We start from the raw sequence: 19,372 nt of genomic DNA, 5'->3' as shown, positions 1-19,372 counted from the left end.
TATCCGTTTCTCCAAAGGTCTTGCAGTTATATTTGCTGGCTCTGTTATTCATCAGACTCTTATTTCTTAACAGTGGAACATTGGATGGTGAAACCTCTGTCACCAATATGTCATGTTAAAGAGAAGTGGTCGAGTTAACACAGAATAAGCAACACTTTGTTTACATATACAATGAGCTACATTACCGTTACTGCTTTTGCAAGAGTTAGAGTTAGAAAACATAAATAAATGCACATGCAAAGTTTCAGAAGTGAATATTACTTTTTAGCAGTTTGACAGCTTCATTACGTCCTGCATTCCCGATGTATATTCACAAAAGCATCCTCAATCAGGTCTGATAGTATTGCTTGACAAAGCCTGTTTTCAGATGAAGAACACATCACACAAGCTCGCACAGACTAAACAGAGACAGCAAAAATCATGTATTTATAAAAGAAAAATGGTTCCTTGTGTGAGTTCACACAAACGTGTTAAGCTTCAGTAAGCGCCACAGTGTTTCACGTAGTGAAAAATCCCACAAAGAGACCAAGTATATAACGGTTTAATTCATAGTGGCACACACACATAGCCCGTGAGTAACATCCTTGAACCTGAAATAGCATTAGTTTGCCATGGCTGTTGTCAGCCTGTCAAATATGCTGTAATGAAATTACAGAGCAAGGCATCGGGATGCAGAGGGCAGCTGTTGCTCGGGAGGTAAGGCGGGTTGCCCACTAATTGGGAGTATGGTGGTTAAATCCCCGAAGGAGGTGCAGTCCTCAAGTCCTGCATAACGACCATGTCCTTGGGCTGTTTCATCAATGTTTGAATGAATGAGCTACAGAGAAGTGCTGTATTAATTATGTGAAATACGTCCTGCAGTGTAAAGTGGTTGAATATTATGGTATGTAAATGCAGTCCATTTACATTTATGGATTTTTTTGCTTGTGTTTTTTCTGGGAAATTCAGCTTCAGGTTTTCTTTTAATCCTTTTGTGCACATGTGTACATTTTCAAACAATCAATCAATCAATCAGTCATTTGCACCTTTCATACAGGTTTTTGCCGTTCAAAGTACTGAGACTGACGGGCTGGAAATAATACTTTTTCAATTTATAATAATAATGATGATATCATTCTTCTCTTTCTCTCTCTGTCTCTTTCTCCGTCAGGGTGATGATGTCCTGACAGTCATCAAAATGAAAGCACAGTGGCCGGCCTGGCAGCCACTTAATGTGTGAGTAATGTCTTACCTTATCTGCCAAATGGATTTTGACATGAAGCTACTATTATTTCGATTAGTTACATGTAGCTCACTATCCAAATCCGGATTTACTAAGATAAAATATCAGTGTGGGTATACTGGGAACAATGACATCAGGAGTGTAGTAAACACTATATCAACCGGCTATACCATTAATTGTTGGAAACTCTCACCCCTGCAGTAGATTTGTAATAGGCTTCCGTTTAATTATTCTTAAGCAATTCTATAGGCTCTTTAATGGGTCACTGCTACATGTTCCCGCATACTTAATTCAGTGGTTTCTCAATACATTTAAACCCGAGATCTTAGTAAAGTAGTCTCTTGTCTTTTAAGACAACTTCTTCGCCTTTAAATTGTCGGACACAGAGCGTGTGTATCATCGAGGCCCTTTTTCGGGGGAATTATCACTGGGCAGAAGTCATTTTTCACAAGATTTTTTAATGTCTGCAAAGTGATTTTTACAGCAGTCAGTGCCAGCAAGCTTGGGAATCAATCTAGAAATATGATTGCCTTTACAGCATAGAGCATAGACCTTACTTGTAATTAAAGAGCTCAACCACTGGTAAAAAACACTTAATGTAGTAATAAACTCACATACTGTATATACGATACCAGAGATTTAAGAGGCTTTAAGGCTTACGGAGTCAGACCAGTCGGTTGGTTGGATTTAGTGATAGCCGATCAGTGAAAACTCAGCTCTGTGGTGCCCTGAAACTGCCAACTACACTATATTTACAGTGTGATTGCTCATTTAGCCCTAAATTCACCACGGGGCCATCTCTTATTCATGAGAACAACAAGAAACTTGAGTGGAAAAGACGTGTTCTTTGTTGTTACCTCAGCCACAGGGTGCCAGCGAGGGCCATGTTTAGTCTCCGAAAGGAGAGAACACAGCCAGGAATAGAAGTTGCGATACCTACATGGGCTAATTAGCTTATTCTGCGCTGTATGCGTGCAATAGAGTTCATTTGTTTCACACCCTGACTGATGAATACAGCACATCCACCTACAAATACACTGGCTTGGAGCAAGAAAAGAAAAGGATGATTTGTGTCCATTATGTCGTCGAAAGAATCGTCTCATGAAAGTTTTTCTCACTTTGAAGCACAAATATTCAGAAATTACTTACGGATAACACGTATGACATACACTCAACATTTGGTCTTAAAGGCCAGTGAGCCAGGATTGTCCCATAGATCCCCCTGACAGAGTAGGCACCCCATAACCTGAGGATACTACCCTATTCTACATATGCTGTTGGCTACAGTGTGAAGAGGTGAAATCCAGCTAAAGCAGCAAACATACACTCGCCCTTCAAACTTTGCTTTCAGCAAAGAACCAGAAAAACTGTTTTCAGCTGTGCTAACATCATTGCACAAGGGTTTTCAAGGGTTTTCTAATCATCCAATAGCCTTCTAACGCGATTAGCACAACACAATGTACCATTAGAACAGTGGAGAGATGGTTGCTGGAAATGGGCCTCTATACACCTATGTACATATTCCATTAAAAACCAGATGTTTGCAGCTAGAGTAGTCGTTTACCACATTAACAATGTATAGAGAGTATTTCTGATTTATTTAATGTTATATTTCCTTAAAAAATAAGGACATTTCTAAGTGACCCCAAACTTTTGAACGGTACTGGATAAGGCTTTTTTTCTGTTGAAACAACAAATGTGCACAATCAGACTCAAACTGTAATCACCCAGAAGCTACATCTTAATGCAACTGGTCATACAAGAGCATTTGCACATAACTCTCTAACTATGTCTTATGACCAAATCACACCATGTACACATTGGACAAACATCTGCTCTTGTAACTACAGTGCTATGTATATGATATATGGTACAATGATGGTTGATTATCTCACAGTCAGCCAACCCAATTTGATAAAAAAAAAAATACCCCATCCTTACTCTGTCAATAATTTATTATAAGCAGCTCTCAAACTATCCCAAACATTTCCGAGGCCAAGTCGAGACAATACAAGTTTCAACATCACTTAATGAAGGTGATCTCTCGCCTTAATCAAGTACTGTATTGTGGTGTGAACTCAACAGGACCCTAAGAATCAATAAGTACTGATTGGCCACCCACGCAGTTACACAAATACGGGAATAAATGATTAGTGCTGTGGATCCATGTAACAACACCATGAGACCTGCACACGTTCATTGTAACACCACTTGAAAAATACTCCTACGCACACTCACAAACCATAAAACAGTTTGGAATAGCCAGCATATTTCACCGGGGGTTAAAATATCAAGAGTGTTTTATGTCTCCATGTTTTTTTTTGTTTTTTTTGGGTTTTTTTTAAACCGAACTTGGTCTGGCTGTTTTTTGTTTTTTTCTTTCTTTTTTCTGTCAGTTACGCTTCACTTATGTGTAGTGCCCAGGTGGCTGTGTGAGATAAACCTAAGACCTGCTGCACTCATTGAGAAGAGGCACGGGGACGTGGAGTCGAGTTGTGTGTGCTCCCAGTGGATAAGGCCATTTCACATCCTCAGAGGCCATCATCAGTGGAGCGCACAAAGGAAAGACTTAACCATGCTGAAGTCAAATGAGTGTATCTGGGCACGATGACTGCGGAACAGGAGTCACTGACTAATTGTCAGAGTGTCGACAAGTATCTAACCACTCCTAATTAATATTTTGTAGGCTGTAAAAAAAATTCTTGTAATTGGGTTTAGCTGTCAGTCATTGCTCGACACAAACGGTGGCCAGAGGCATGTGTGTCTTTGTGGCGGAGAGATAAATGTGAGCTACAATTCTGTGTGTCAGAGTGACACGGGTCGTCGCTGTGTTAGCTGTGTGGAGATAGATGAACCAGCATCAATGCAAGCATCGATATCTGAGCTGATCCCAGTACATTTTATTGAATCGTCTCCACCTTCAATGGTCTCAGTGGGAGCTGGAAAAAAAAGGACCCTGGAGATTCAAAGAATGAGCCTTTTTTTTAGTTGTGCTTCTGTTTTACACTCAAATATGTATAAATGGTTCTATATTTCAAATGACAAGTATACAGTTAAGTCTCATAATCTGTTCATAATTGTGTGTTGACAACCTAAGTAGTACTATATTATACATAGTACACATGGCTAGAAATGCTGTGTATGTATTTGCGTTGGTTCTGGTATTTTTCCTGTATTAATTGCTATTAAAGGGTGATTTGGACCAGACCCAGAAAAACCTGATCGCTTCATGTTTTATAATTGGATTTGCGGTCTGAATCAGTCGCTATGCTCTGTTACTGTTAATTTTGCACACTACCTGCAAAATATTAAACTTGTTTATGAGAAACGTGACTTATTCCTTGCCACCTTTTACTCGGCTGAGATGCAACAGATGCCATTTTTTTCACACCTTTTGTTTTGTTCCTCAGACGCGCGGCTCCTTCGGCTGAATTCTCAGTGGACCGCACCCGTCACCTCATGTCCTTCCTGACCATGTTGGGACCCAGTCCGGACTGGAATGTGGGTCTGTCCGCTGAGGACTTGTGTACTAAGGAGTGTGGCTGGGTCCAGAGGGTGATTCAGGACCTGATTCCCTGGGATGCGGGCACCGACAGTGGGGTGTCATATGAGGTCAGTCGAAGCAATCGGACATTTACATGTCATCACTACAGCAGCTGCCACATTGACGGTATATTGTGAAAATCTTCTGCATTTCACCAACAGTCTAACCACCTGAAAGCCACTTTTCTAATCCTGCCCAAACCAGTATTTAATAGGGCTGCATGATATTTGTAAAGCATGCAATAATGTGATAAAGTTCCAATTAGGACATACAAATAAAAATGTTCAGTCTGGTTTTTACATTTTACGAAGCATTTAACGTTCGGTTAACGTTCACTCCACTTCACATGTATGTGTGTGTGTGTGTGCTCACACACAATATTGATGCCGAGCTGGGCAGAAAGAAAGGAGAGGATACAAATTACAGAGAAACACGATGAAAACACACACTGGCCTGAAATCAAACAAGCGTTGCTTCAAATGAATGTTGACATTAATGACTGTGTGAAATTTTAGGAGCTACACTGCACCGCCGTAGCTGACCAAGTGCGAGGGAAACATTTATCGCAGTTCAAGCGGCCATTTGTGATATTGATATCCTGATGATGATATATTTACAGTATATTGTGCAGCCCTTGCATGTGATAAAGTGGATGATCGAGGATCCCCTTCCACTTATCGGAGATGTGTTCCAAGGTCAGATCAAATTACAGTTTAAATGCCATGGCTCTGTTTTATTGTTCCTGATTACTTTTTAAAAAATAGTTGTGAATATTTCACGGTTATTTGAAGCTGAACAGAAGTTCTTCCCTGCCTAAGAATCACTGCACAGTTCAGTTACTTGGTCCCAAACAGGTAAACTGACATAAAATATCTCATTTATGTTATTTTTTGTATATATACATTAAGTATGTATTTATAAATATATGAAGTATTGTTAAATTAAAGCTGCTTTATTTCATGCCCTTTTGGGCACCAGGGAGTGTTAACATCCTGCAGTGTTAAGAAGCCTAAAGCGACGTCCTGTCCTGAATCGCACACTTTGCTTCTACAAATTTTACATTTATCTCCAGTTGCACACTTTGAATTAGTGATAAATGTGTCATTTGTGTTTATGTGTATGTCACCTTCAAGTAGAGTCTGGAGTCCGTCTTTTAACTTATGACTCAGACATACCGTGGATTTGAATCATTTTTCTTGAAATGTATATTTTACAAATTGTACTGTTTGTTTTGCTGATAAATGATACGTGGTAGAGTCATTTTAGTTAAGAAAATGTAAGGAAAAGGAACATTCACCCATATAACGAACAAGCAACACCACCCGGGTCACAACCCTGCAGTCCTGTAGCTGTCGTAGCCTTTTGCGAAATTAATATTTCCCTCCACCTTTTACCCCCCTGGATGACCTTCTTCACTCTCATAACCTCCTGTTTGCCTGACATTACAACACAACGCCCTCTCTCATCCGCCTGTCTGCTTGCATTCACAATCACTCAATCACTTACTTCTCCACACTCATCCCATCTGCAACAATTCAAGTGTCATTACACATCCAATTCTCAGATAACAGCCTTGAACGTTTGCAGCTCCCGTCTTCACCCTGAGGTGGCATCTGCTGCGTGCTGCGTGTGTGTGTGCGTGTGTGTGTTCTTGTACTTGCGGCATATTGAGGACCAGTGAGGGTTTTAAACCAACAAAGTGAGGTTATTTTTACGGAGTGAAGACATTTTGGCCGGTCCTCACTTTGTTTTCATTGAAATCACTTCCTTAGGTTGCTACAACATGCTATACTCAATTTGTCAAAATGTTTCATTTTGGACGACTTTTCTCAAATTTTGGACCATAATTTTTTTTTCAAATTTTGGAACAAATTTTTTTTTTCAAATTTTGGAACAAATTTTTTTTTTCAAATTTTGTAACACATTTTTTTTTTCAAATTTTGGAACAAATTTTTTTTTTTTAATTTTGGACCAAATTTTTTTTTCCAATTTTGGTCAAAAAATTTTTTTTTTTAATTTTGGACCAAATTTCTTTTGTTCGAATTTTTGACCAAAAATTTTGGGTCAATTTTTTTTTTTCAAATTTTGGGTCAATTTTTTTTTTTCAAATTTTGGGTCAATTTTTTTTTCCAATTCTTTTCCAAATTATTTTCAAAATTTGGCTCAACATTTTTGTTCAAATTTTGGGTCAACATTTTTTTTTTTAATTTTGGGTCAAATTTTGTTCGACCTAGTATAGTATGACGTTTTTGTAAAATGTTGGACCAAAAATTTAAAAAATAAAATAAAATCCGCCTGGGGCTCCACCTGCAGACATTTTATGGTACTGCAACCAGTAGTTCTTTGTAGATGTCATTCATGAAGTAGATATTTGTAATTGTGTTGATTTATAAAGTGGAAATGCTGGTCCTCAGTATGCAGCAAGTACAAGAATGTGTGTGTGTGTGTGTGTGTGTGTGTGTGTGTGTGTGTGTGTGTGTGTGTGTGTGTGTGTGTGTGTGTGTGTGTGTGTCTGTTTGACCAAACATGACTTTTATGTGAGTGAAACCTTTGGCTGTTTCCTTATTGCACACAGGTGAACCCATTGAGCCATGTTCTTGAGTATGGATGCCACACCTGTCTTCACACACTCACTTAGGCCATATGTATTAAATCAAACTACACTTTAATGGAATATTAAGAAGCTCTTAGTTTGGGTACAAGACTGTGCCGAACTTCTCACTGTATAGTCTGATGTATGGCCGCAACAATTAATTTGTTCTCTCTCTACTTTTTAAATATGAATATTTAGCTCATCTGTGACAGTATCATAACTAATTGTTCTAGGTTTGAGGAAAAAAACAAAGTTTTTCACAATTTTCTGACACTTTATGGACAACACAACTCATAAATTAACTGAGAAAATAATTGTCTAGTTCAGAGATAATGAAAAACACTCACGATCTGCAGCTCGAGTCTGGTACAGTGAATTTTGGACAGCTCCATAATCCTGAAGAAGAGCAAAACTTAATGTGTAATGTAAATGTGAATCGTTCACAGCAGATATTTCTGAGGCAAGTCATTGACGATGCACTGGAGTACTGTCGATGATAAACTCGTCCTGTTGATGAAAAGATGTAAGGCAAAAAAAAAATCTGTGAAAGGTAAAACAGAAAGTTGTTCAAAAAACTGGAAATTAATTGGAGCCATGTGACCCTATGATTTGTTCTATTTATCAACAGACTGAGCAGATGGAGCTGCAGCAGTTAATGAATGCAATTAAGGTTCTCTGAAACCCTCATCACTCAATTGCTGCAATCAGGGTCAAGATCGCACTTTTCAGAGTAAAAAAAAAATAATAATACAAAAAACAGGACACAAGAAAACACACCTTTGTGATTTACATTTTTATTTTATTTTATCCCACATGTCCACTGCATAATAATCCATTCATTCATTTATTGAGCCAACCCCAGCTGACACAGGGTGAAGGTCACTTACCAATCATAGGGTCAATGTACACAGAGCCACGTAACATTTATGCTCACATCCACAAAAAAAGGCTCAAAAAGCCCTGGTCAATCAGGGATTCTAACAACCTTTACATGTTCACCCTAAATCCACTTAATAATCAAGTTTAATAAAACAGTGATATATGTCTGCATCTGATGAATAATATGTCTACACACCAGCAGCGTTTTAAAAGTAACTTGTTAACCCTTTAACACCTAAGCCTCAAGATGTCAATATCTGGCAGTTATTCACGATTTACTGCATGTTAAAGTAGTGTATTAACAATTTAAATGAATTCTGTAGTTGTACATGAACACCAGCTTTTGCATGTTAACTTTGAGATTTGAACAGTTTAAAACGTTTTTTTTGTAAACTATGTACAGGCCTTTTTCCCACTTTTTCCCACAGATGCTGATTTGTCGGCTTCCTGCAACATCATGAGTGAAATTACCGTAATAAGCACATGTTGGCTTTGACATGCAGCTTCTCAGCTTTCAGAAACTGCTTGAATTTTTCCCATAGCACAAACCATCACGTAATTGCGGTAATGCAAAGTGCACTTGAGCAAATGGGTTGTCTGTTAATATAAATAAAGAAAAACCCCAAACTGATGGATAGATAGATAGATAGATAGATAGATAGATAGATAGATAGATAGATAGATAGATAGATAGATAGATAGATAGATAGATAGATAGATAGATAGATAGATAGATAGATAGATAGATAGATAGATAGATAGATAGATAGATAGAACTTTTCATATCAAAAAGTAGTCTTAGGACTCTGAGTAAGCTGATGCTCAGTTTGACCGAAGACATGATTTCCATTTGAATAAAGCAACTTCTGCACGGCTTCAATCCCAAAGATGTGGAGGTTAAATTAAAATGAACATTCTTGAAATGACAGCTTGAATAAACAAGATCGATGTAAGACCTCATCTGCTCTAAAATAATAGCGCAGCGAGGAGGATAATGAAACTGTGGCTGTTCCGGCGGTGGAGTGGGACTTTGTTACAAAGTTGTTAAAGGCACAGGCCTGTGTCAGAGTAATGAGATCCATCCTCTGTGCCATTAGTTTTACTGTATCTTTTAATTAGTGGCCAGTCATTACTCCTCTCTATTTTCTCCCTGCTCTCACAAAAACAAACAGGATTGCTCTCTCCAGTGGTTTTGTATGGGCGGCCACAGTTGGGGGGGAGGGGGGGTGAAGGATGAGCAGGTCTTCTGCCTCCAGTCAGCCTCTGGCATTGGTGCTTCTATCAACCACATGCTGGCAGACCTTTGCTGTTGACTAATAAGAGCATCTCCCATATAAACTACATCACTCCTCCACAGCTGCGCTCTGACTTTGGGACCTGTCCTCTGCCTGACTCGTGCTTTGACTAACTTTTTTAGTAACTTTGTGTTAGTGCAAAGGTCTTTGTTATAAAAACCGTCCCGATCATAAAGAACCACCATTTCATGACCCACGTGCTGTTACTTCAAATATCCTTCTGTTTGTCTTCTTTTAGTCTCCAAACAAACCTGCTGAGCCCCCGGAAAAGATCCGCCCTCTGACCAGCCTGGATCATCCACAGAGCCCATTTTACGATCCTGAGGGGGGCGCTATCATTCCTGTTGCCAGGGTGGTGGTAGAACGCATCGCTAGAAAGGTCGGTCTGTTTTTATACCACTGCTAATTGGATAATGATAATAATGAAAGCTTTTCATCAGGTAAAAGTCAAGATTCAGACTGCCACACAGAATCTTAATTATTATCAACATCATGGAATGCAAAAGTTAAGAACTAAAAGCCCTGAGAAGGGATTTGTGCAGATGTTTTGATCCATCCCCCCCATCTATATTTGTATTTTAAGGTGCTGTTCCTCTTCATCGAAGCTCCGTGCCTCCTCTTTGTGCATTCTGTGCTCACACTCGGCTCTCATTGATTCTCTGCTATGCTGATAAATGAGTTGGATTTGACTGACATCAAATTTTCAAACCAACAGATACTGATATTTCACAGAACATTATTCCAAAGTCGATTCCGCGTAGAGTTTCATTCTCCAGGTTGAGTTGGTAGCAAGTGGTTAACTATGTCATTGCTCAGCTGATACAATAATGACTGTCCATCAATAGAGAATATATTGAATAGCACCTGTAGCCTTTGGGACTCCTGTCAAATTTTTCAAAACTTAAAATATAAGTCGATCCAACATATTTGGTGGAATTTCTCTAGTTTATTCAATGGTAAGTTCAAATTATATAACTATCCATCCTCTACCGCTTAATCCTCCACATGAGAGCCACGGGCCGTGCTGTGCTTGTTGACCCCAACCGGGTCTCCAACCTGGGTCTTCTTGTTGCAAAGGCCAGAGTGCTAACCACTACACCAGCCCAGCCATAAGTATATAACTATATACATTAAAAATATTTAATAATACAAACTTTGTAGGATTTTATTTTTTTAAAATGCATTTGAAGAAAACAAACAACTGGGTGAACTCTTTCATGGCAAGTATTAATGATGAAACGGAAACCAGCAGATGAAAGGTTCCCAATCCTCCAGTGACACCTAGAGGCAGATGTAGGGAATATGATGTTTTCTTTGAACTACTATTATTATTATTATTATTATTATTATTTACCACTTTCCAGGAATCAATTGCACACATACTGTATAAACTTCCAAAGTAAGAATGGTAATTTTGACACAGTTAACATTATATACACATCCTCACATGTGTATATCGTGTGTGTGCCTACATCTGTGCTGACCTTACGCTTCTCTCTGATATTTCCCAAAAAAAAGAAGAGAAAGAAAGATGAAAAACATGAAACAGACAGAGCTAACAGGATGCAAAATAGTGTTATATTATTATAGCAATGTGATACATCGTCGTGCATCTGTGTCTTCACAGGGCGAACAGTGCAACATTGTGCCCGACAATGTGGATGACATTGTAGCAGACATTGCACAGGAGGAGAAAGAGGAAGGTCTGAATGCTCTCTCTCTTTCTCACACACACACACACACACACACACGCACACACTCTCTCTCTCTCTCTAATTTCCTTGTTGTTAATGTCTGTTTAATGCCATTTAATGTCTTCTTGTTGTTTCACTTTAAAGTATTTTCTTCCTCTGCATTTGTAACAGCCTTGTTTTTTTAAATGTCGGTTTAAATGCATTTTTAATGTTTTCCTAATGTCTTATTTTTATAATGTATTTTCATGCCTCTTTAAAGCCTTTAATCTGCCTTGTGTGTGTGTGTGTGAATATAAATATGCTTTGCTTTGCCCTGACATGCATTAACTATCACACAGATGATACCCCTGAGACATGCATCTACTCCAACTGGTCGCCATGGTCGGCCTGCAGCTCTGCCACTTGTGAAAAGGGCAAGAGGATGAGGCAGAGGATGCTGAAAGCCCAGTTGGACCTCAGTGTTCCCTGCCCACACACGCAGGATTTTGAGCCTTGCATGGGGCCTGGATGTAGTTATGAGGGCGAGTATTTTTCAGTCTAAAAGTGTCATTCCCAGACTTAAAGACGCTGCTGCTGCCTGATTTAAATACTGAGTAACTTATCTAACCAATGCACACTTTTAACTTTTTACACCTGAAAACCACTGTTCCTTCACAAAGTCAAGAGATTGTGTTTTATGTTTTGTTGAGGGGGTCAACAAATCTGGTGACAGCTGTTATATTTGGTGTTCAGAATGTTTATAATAATTAGAATTAGTTTTTATTTGCGCACACAATTATTGATAGTGAATTTGACCTCTGCATTCAACCCACCAGAGACTCCTCAGCCCTAGACCTGTCCTGGCAGTAGAACCCTCTGGTCACAAGCCTCATTTCCTTCCACTTAAAGTTTAAATAAGAGTAAAATACATAGTTTATTTGTTACTAATTTGTTAACTCGTTATTTTATTTCTGATTACTTACAACCATTAACATTTTAAAGCCATTTGAGGCTTAATTACATAACTTTTTTATAACAGCACACCTGCAGTACCAACATGGCTCACTAGGTGGCCATGACAGTACTGCACACTTTGGGAGTCAACTGCTCCAAAGACTGAATGTTACTGTCTTTTCTGGGAAAAACAAAAACCTGTGTAATTACTGAGAGTTTTCTTCTTCTTGTTTTTTTTAAAGCTCGGCCGCCACTGAAGAGAATTATTCAAAGAACCTTCCTGTTGCAGGATAATAAGAATCAGAGCAGTTTACAATCAAGACACACTCTGATTGTATGGCAGCCCTTTGCAAGTCGAGTTAAATTGGAGATTATTATTTGTTTTTCTAGGTTAATTTTCTTTTCTTTATTTTTTCATCTCTTTGCTCTCTTCGTGTCTCCTTATATTTTGCGATGTCTTCACTGTCATGTCTATGCTGACGTGTTTCTCTTTGGCTCCTGACGCTCCAGATGCGTCCACTTGCATGATGTCGGAGTGGATCGCCTGGTCTCCGTGTAGTGCGTCTTGTGGAATGGCCACGCGCTCCCGAGAGCGTTACGTCAAGCAGTTCCCTGAGGACGGCTCCCTTTGCACTCTGCCCACGGAGGAGACTGACAACTGTGTGGTCAATGAGGAATGCAGTAGGTTTTTCCTGCTTTCATTCCATTTGTTTTGCCACTGCTGGTTGAAACTTATTTGCTCACACATCCAGAAGAAAACCCAAACTTATTACTTAATTTCCGAGTGGTCATTTTATGTCTTGCATAATGTACCTTTAAAACTATCCAGGTGTATGTGATATAGGCTGCCGTTTAGGTTTAACCCTGCCTTCCCCCTTTTTGGCCGTAGCGCCCAGCAGTTGCCTGGTTACAGAGTGGGGTGAATGGGACGTCTGCAGTGCTACTTGCGGTCTTGGCATGAAGAGGAGAGAGCGCATGGTGAAGACGCCTCCTGAAGACGGTTCCATTTGTGGGGCAGAGGTGCTCGAAGTGGAGAAGTGCATGATGCCAGAGTGCCGTGAGTAGTTGTGTTTTATCTACGAATTCATTCATGCTCTTCTCGGGGGGGAAAACGGCATGAAACTCATCCTATGCTGAATCGGTATTGTGAAACACACAACTGTTATTTATAGAAGTGCAATGTGTGCAATCTTTTACAATGTTTTGATTTACACTGCACTAAATAATGAACTCATGCTGTATATTCTGGTTACTCACTGTCTGCTTAATTAGCTTAATGAGCCTGTAAATAGTTTATCCTCTTCACACATTATATATGTTAGAAAATAGTGGTTCAATTTCTCTCCCGTGTTTTGTTCTGGCTTTTTAAAGCGTGTCTAAAAACATAACTACTCGATGCACAGGAGCCATAGTTACCATAAACAACCCTTGGCTCATTTTATCAATAGTTAGCCTGATCGCTGTGAGTAACTGCATCTGCAGGTGCTGCAATGTGTTGTTCAACTGCCACCAATGGTGAAAATGTTGCTTCTCTACAATAGAATAGTGTGTGAAATGGCCACATCCCCAGCATCTTAGATGATTCTAAACCTCATTTTTGAACACTTACCGTTTATAATCACCCAAATTTGGTAAGGCAGTTACTAACATATTTTCCTGTGGGGTGACAAGATATTTTTATCACTTTGCACTTTAAAAAAATATATAATTTCATCATAATATTTCTCTATAATTGTATATCCGTGAATGTTAAAACTTAAAATTAATGATTATGCTTTATTACCTTTACTTTTGACTGTCTTTACTGCTGTAGCACTATAACTGTCCCTGTTGTGGGACTTACCAACTTACCCAACCGACTGTATTGTCTCACCACTACTGCAACATCTACCTGCGTGCATCCTACATGTGCTTTCACAGTCCACGACTGTTGTCTTTACAACAAGCAGGAGAGACACACAGTGCACTGCCAATTGCCAAATCAGAGGAGATGTCCAGATGTTCAGGAGTGACTCACAGGAAAATGGCTGCCAAAATGATTGTTATGCAGTGTTTTGGATGCAGAGAGTTGATGAGAGGGTGTGTGATGACGAGTCTCATTTTGTTCAGAGTGTAAACTAATTGTAGGAGTGAAAGTCAACCTCACAAAATGGTATTTTAAAACTTAAAGTAATAAAGGAGGATTTTCAGATTCTGCTTTTTGACTGTAAATTCGACACCTCATTTGTGCCACTGTTCGATTTTAAACGTGTTACGCAGACACCATCCCCTGCCTGCTGACTCCGTGGTCTGACTGGAGCGACTGCAGCGTGACGTGTGGGAAAGGAATGAGGACGCGACATCGCATGCTCAAGTCCCCCGTGGAGCTGGGAGAGTGTTCAGAGGAGCTGGAACAGGTGGAGAAGTGCATGCTACCCGAGTGCCGTAAGTAACAAACATCCCCATCTGCATACTCGTAATACTGTGAATGTATGCAGATATGTAGATTGTGGTAAATGAATGATACATTCACCTTTGTTATGCACCCCGGTGCCTTCATGCAGACGTACATACACACGACAGGGAGGGGGCGCCAACAGCCTCTGTCTCGTGAATCTATTACAAGCTGTCAGTCATTTGGAGATCACTGTGCAGCATTTTTTTTTGGTTAGAATTAAGGAGAAAATGACTGAATAAACATTAAAAGTTAGAGAGAAAAAAATAGGTCAGTGATAGCGAAAAGTGAAATTAATTAAAAATGTGCTTAAGCTCTGAAACAATTTATCCTGACAAGTTTAAACTTTAACTTAAAAGTTCTTCCCTTCATTACATTATTTATCTTGTTAATTGGATTTTTGTGTCTCGGACACATCATTACATAAATGTGTCACCTTAAATAAGAGTTAAAAACAGCAAAAGAAAATGTTTGAATTAAAACATTTGAACTTAAACATTTCTATCATAGACATTAATTTGCATTTACTATACGAAAGCAAGGAATCAGTATTGGTTTGGATAGAGTTTGTTTTTTTTTTTTGAACTTTTTTATTTATTCCACACAAGTAAAACACATGAAGATGTACATAAAATCACACACATCCACCTTGGTCACAATACATTAAATCCGATCCCTTCATCCATACACTCGCAGCATACCGCAGTCCCACACAAGTCAGGATCACACAAATATTTGGAATATTAATAAAAATTTGACTTCAGAATAATGATCCACTAATACAGATAAATGTATGTACAAAACCAAGCCAGGTGTTAGCTCGAAAAGAACAAATAAATAAATAAATAAGTAAATCAAATAAGGTACATATGAAAAAAAGAAAAAATAACCAAAAGGCAAGACATAAAATGAATACAATTTAAAAAGAAAAAAAAAAAAAAAAAAAAAGAGGCATTTAGATCCCTGGTATTGCTTGTATTATTGGTTTCCATTTTCTCTCAAATTTTCCTAATTTCAGTTGTAATCTTGCTGTAATTTTTTCCATAATGAAAACCTTTTTCACTGTATCTGTCCATTGCATTATGTTGGGGGAATGTGGCTTCAGCCAATTAATTGTGATCATTTTCTTTGCTATCAAGAGCAGGACTCTCACTAAGTAGCTACATTCTCTGCCCCTCAGATTCTCAGGTAGTATCCCAAATATGTAAAGGATTGGGTCAAGATGTAGGTCAATACCCAGAATTATTTGTATTTCTTTTTTCACCCCTTTCCAAAACTCTATAATCTTTGGGCAATCCCAAAATATATGAGTGAAGTCACCCACCATGCCACAGTTCCTCCAACATGCATCTGATGTTTTACTATATTTTGCAGTGATAGATGGGGTATTAAAATAACGCATTTTTACTTTCCAGTCAAACTCCCTCCATGTTGGGCTATTAGTTAGTTTATGTCCTGCTCTGAACGTTTCCTCCCAATCATCATCCGTTATTATTACATTTGCTTCCAATTCCCATCTTTCTTTAACATCCATATTATTATCCTTAGATTCACATTGCAGTGCCTTATACAATTTTGAAATCAGCCCTTTTTTTGACTCTTCCTCTGTAAATGACATGAGCAATTCTTCAACCTTAGTTATTTCTTTGCTTATTCTTTCCCATTCATTATGCTTCTGAAGGTAGTGTCTCATCTGCAAATATTTATAAAAATCATCATTTGGTAAATTAAATTCCTGTTTAAGTTGTTCGATGGATAGAGTTTTTATTCACAAACCCTTGATTTTCCTTCCTTTAAATGTGTGGTCATAATAATAAACATCATAAAATGATTCGTCAAAGATATTAAGTATATATCATTCATTATATCTCACAATTATTGATTATATGTATTATTCTTCACATATTTTTCAATACATTATACCTTATTTAATACATCTTACGTTACATCTATTGTGACCACAGTCTTCTGCTCTGCCTGTTCTTCCTCCGTCTCACTGGGTTCATTTCCGCCTCCTCAGCCATCGACTGCATCATGTCAGATTGGACCGAGTGGTCCGAGTGTAACAAGTCCTGCGGCAAAGGTCACACGATCCGCACGCGCGTTGTGAGGATGGAGCCTCAGTTTGGGGGGAACTCCTGTTCGGAAACCATCCAGAGAAAGAAGTGCAAGACCAGGAAGTGCAGCAGAGGACAAGCCAACAGCGACGAAAAGAAACGTCGCAAGGAGCAGCGTGAGAAGAGGAAGAGCAAGCAGGGAAGAGCTGAGGTCACGTCTGAGCATCCAGGTTGGTATCTCTGCTCTGCTTTCACCCTGAAAAAAAACAACCTTGTCGCCTAAAAACCTCCTTTCCATGCAACTTAATTGGACTCTAAATACTATTATAGGTATGGCTAGTTAACCTATATTTAATCACTTATGGCACTTTTGGCCTAAATGAGGTTGATGATAACAATATAATCAACCTCATTTAGGCCAAAAGTGATTATGTGGTTATTTTTAGGCCCGAAAAAGCACCAGGATCAGAAAGATCTCAGTTGTCATGGTCTGCTGCTTGGAATAAATATACACTAGTGCAGGGGTCTGCAACCTTTAGGATGAAAAGAGCCATTTTTGTCGTCTCTCCACCCAAAAATTCATTTGGAGCCGCAAAAAAACCCCACAAGATGAAGATAATAACACATATAAAGGTTTTTATACCGACAAACTATATACAATAGTAATAGTCTCTTTCATTTATGACATTTAAGAACTACAACATGTTCCGTTTATATCCAATCTCTAGACCCCGTAGACCTGGTTCTTCCATTGTTTCATTGTTTGTGGCAAATTAAAGAAATTCAAATGAACCCACTTTGAAATAAATGAAGCAAATATTTGGATTGTATGTTGTTCGTGCTCGAGAAAAACGGTATGTGGATCCAAAGATGGACAGGACACATCCAAACATGTACTGAATATTGCATTTTACGTCGACATTGGGTGTTGCACAAGATATTAAAACACTTTTATTTGTTGCCTTGATCTCTAAAGCCACAAGGAGCCACTGCAGAGTGGCTGAAGAGCCACATCTGGCTCTAGAGCCGCAGGTTGCAGACCCCTGCACTAGAGTATTTTGTGTGGCAGATGTCTCTCTTTTAACAATAGTTGGCTTTCCATTACCTCTAGAAATGCACAAAACCAGTAAATATTGCAATTAAAACGTAATGGAAACGTCGGAATTTTGAAAAAGGCATCGCGAAAGTGGCATTTTACAGGTCACCGTTGTGTCCCGGCTCACCCTGAAATTCTGTATTCACAATTCTGTGAATTCCTCATTCACAATCCTCTCCCTTATTCGTGACCGCTGCCTTTGAAGGATCGCCCGCTGCCTTCTTATTCTGTTGAAAACAATCACAGCAACAGCAGTCACGGCAATGGAGATGGTAGTTCCAAGACGATTGGAAACTCAAAATGCTTTCAACCCCTCTTTCTCAAGAGTAGACTCAGCGGGCTGAGGAAAATGGGATTTTGCGAGACTAGACTTTACGAGAATTATGGACTCGTATGCAAAACACACTTCAATGGAAACACCTGTAAGTAGCAATTGAGAATGGCCCAAATCCTTTTGTCTCAAATTGGGCTCAAAGTGAGGCTGTGTGGCTGACGGGCAGATAGCCCATCAGCTATGTGAACTACATCCGTTATACACTACCCTTCAAAAGTTTGGGGTCACTTAAACATGTCCATATTTTTGATGGAGTATAACATTAAATGAATCATAAATACACTCTATACATTGTTAATGTGGTAAACGACTATTCTAGCTGCAAACGTCTGGTTTTTAATGGAATATGTACATAGGTGTATAGAGGCTCATTTCCAGTGTTCTAATGGTACATTGTGTTTGCTAATCGCGTTAGAAGGCTATTGGATGATTAGAAAACCCTTGAAAACCCTTGTGCAATGATGTTAGCACAGCTGAAAAGAAGTTTTGCTGGTTCTTCGACAAAAGGGAAAAATTATTATTTTGAATAAAAATCATTATTTCTAATCTTGTCAATGTCCTTTTGATGAATAAAAGTGTGACTTTTAATGGAAAACCCCAAACTTTTGACCCGGTAGTGTAGGTAAAACCCTAAAGATGAAGACCACGTAACCTAGAAGAGATGCTCTCTATATAAAGTATTGGATAATATAATTTAATTGTGTGGGAATGTCATTTTTGAGAGACAGGGTTGATATGAAGACATTATTCTGATGTATTTCTCTTCTTTTCTTTTTTTTTTCCCCTTTTATTCTTCTGTGCAGGGTGTAAAATGCGACCGTGGTCGTCCTGGACGGAATGTACCAAACTGTGCGGTGGAGGTATTCAAGAGCGACTCATAACAGTGAAGCAAAGGTTTAAGACTGCCCAGTTGTCCAGCTGCAGGGACAGGAGGGAGATCAGAGCTTGTAATGTGCACCCCTGCTAAAAAAAACAAACAAAACAGGAATAGGGAAACAAGATTGATGTGGACAGCGGGTGGGGGGGGGTGGGCGGGGGTCAGGGCAGGCCACTGTTTAACAATGATTCAGTGCTCTCTGTTTAGGGCTGAAACGGCACATAACCTGAATCTGTAGCGGTTAAATCCAGAGCTGAGATCAGATGAACTTCTCTGGAAAACTCTCTGGATTTAAACACGAGCCGATTCTTTTTGTGCTTTTCAAACTAGCGCTGATACACAAACAACTCTTTTGCAAAGGTTACTGTAAACTTGTTGGTGGTGTAATAAATCTTGAACATATAATTATTGAAT

The 19,372-nt window shown here is 39.0% G+C and overlaps 1 protein-coding gene across 1 annotated transcript in view; it reads left to right on the top strand.

Annotated features, from left to right (window-relative positions):
• The window catches only part of spon1a (spondin 1a), a gene marked incomplete at both ends in the record, with an annotated part of 68,251 nt that extends 49,203 nt beyond the window's left edge, over positions 1 to 19,048 (top strand). Inside the window, 10 exons of the mRNA XM_083900366.1 lie at positions 1,151 to 1,215; positions 4,633 to 4,834; positions 9,772 to 9,912; positions 11,161 to 11,236; positions 11,566 to 11,748; positions 12,671 to 12,841; positions 13,050 to 13,217; positions 14,420 to 14,584; positions 16,615 to 16,881; positions 18,885 to 19,048. Coding sequence (XP_083756492.1) covers positions 1,151 to 1,215; positions 4,633 to 4,834; positions 9,772 to 9,912; positions 11,161 to 11,236; positions 11,566 to 11,748; positions 12,671 to 12,841; positions 13,050 to 13,217; positions 14,420 to 14,584; positions 16,615 to 16,881; positions 18,885 to 19,048 — 1,602 coding nt within the window. The remainder of the gene's footprint in view (positions 1 to 1,150; positions 1,216 to 4,632; positions 4,835 to 9,771; positions 9,913 to 11,160; positions 11,237 to 11,565; positions 11,749 to 12,670; positions 12,842 to 13,049; positions 13,218 to 14,419; positions 14,585 to 16,614; positions 16,882 to 18,884) is intronic.
• Positions 19,049 to 19,372: the final 324 nt, after the last annotated feature.

The sequence above is a fragment of the Microchirus variegatus genome (assembly GCF_963457635.1).
Source record: "Microchirus variegatus genome assembly, chromosome: 14".
NCBI lineage: Eukaryota > Metazoa > Chordata > Actinopteri > Pleuronectiformes > Soleidae > Microchirus > Microchirus variegatus.
The sequence above is the reverse complement of the archived record's forward strand: the minus strand, read 5'-3'. Positions and strand labels throughout refer to the sequence as shown.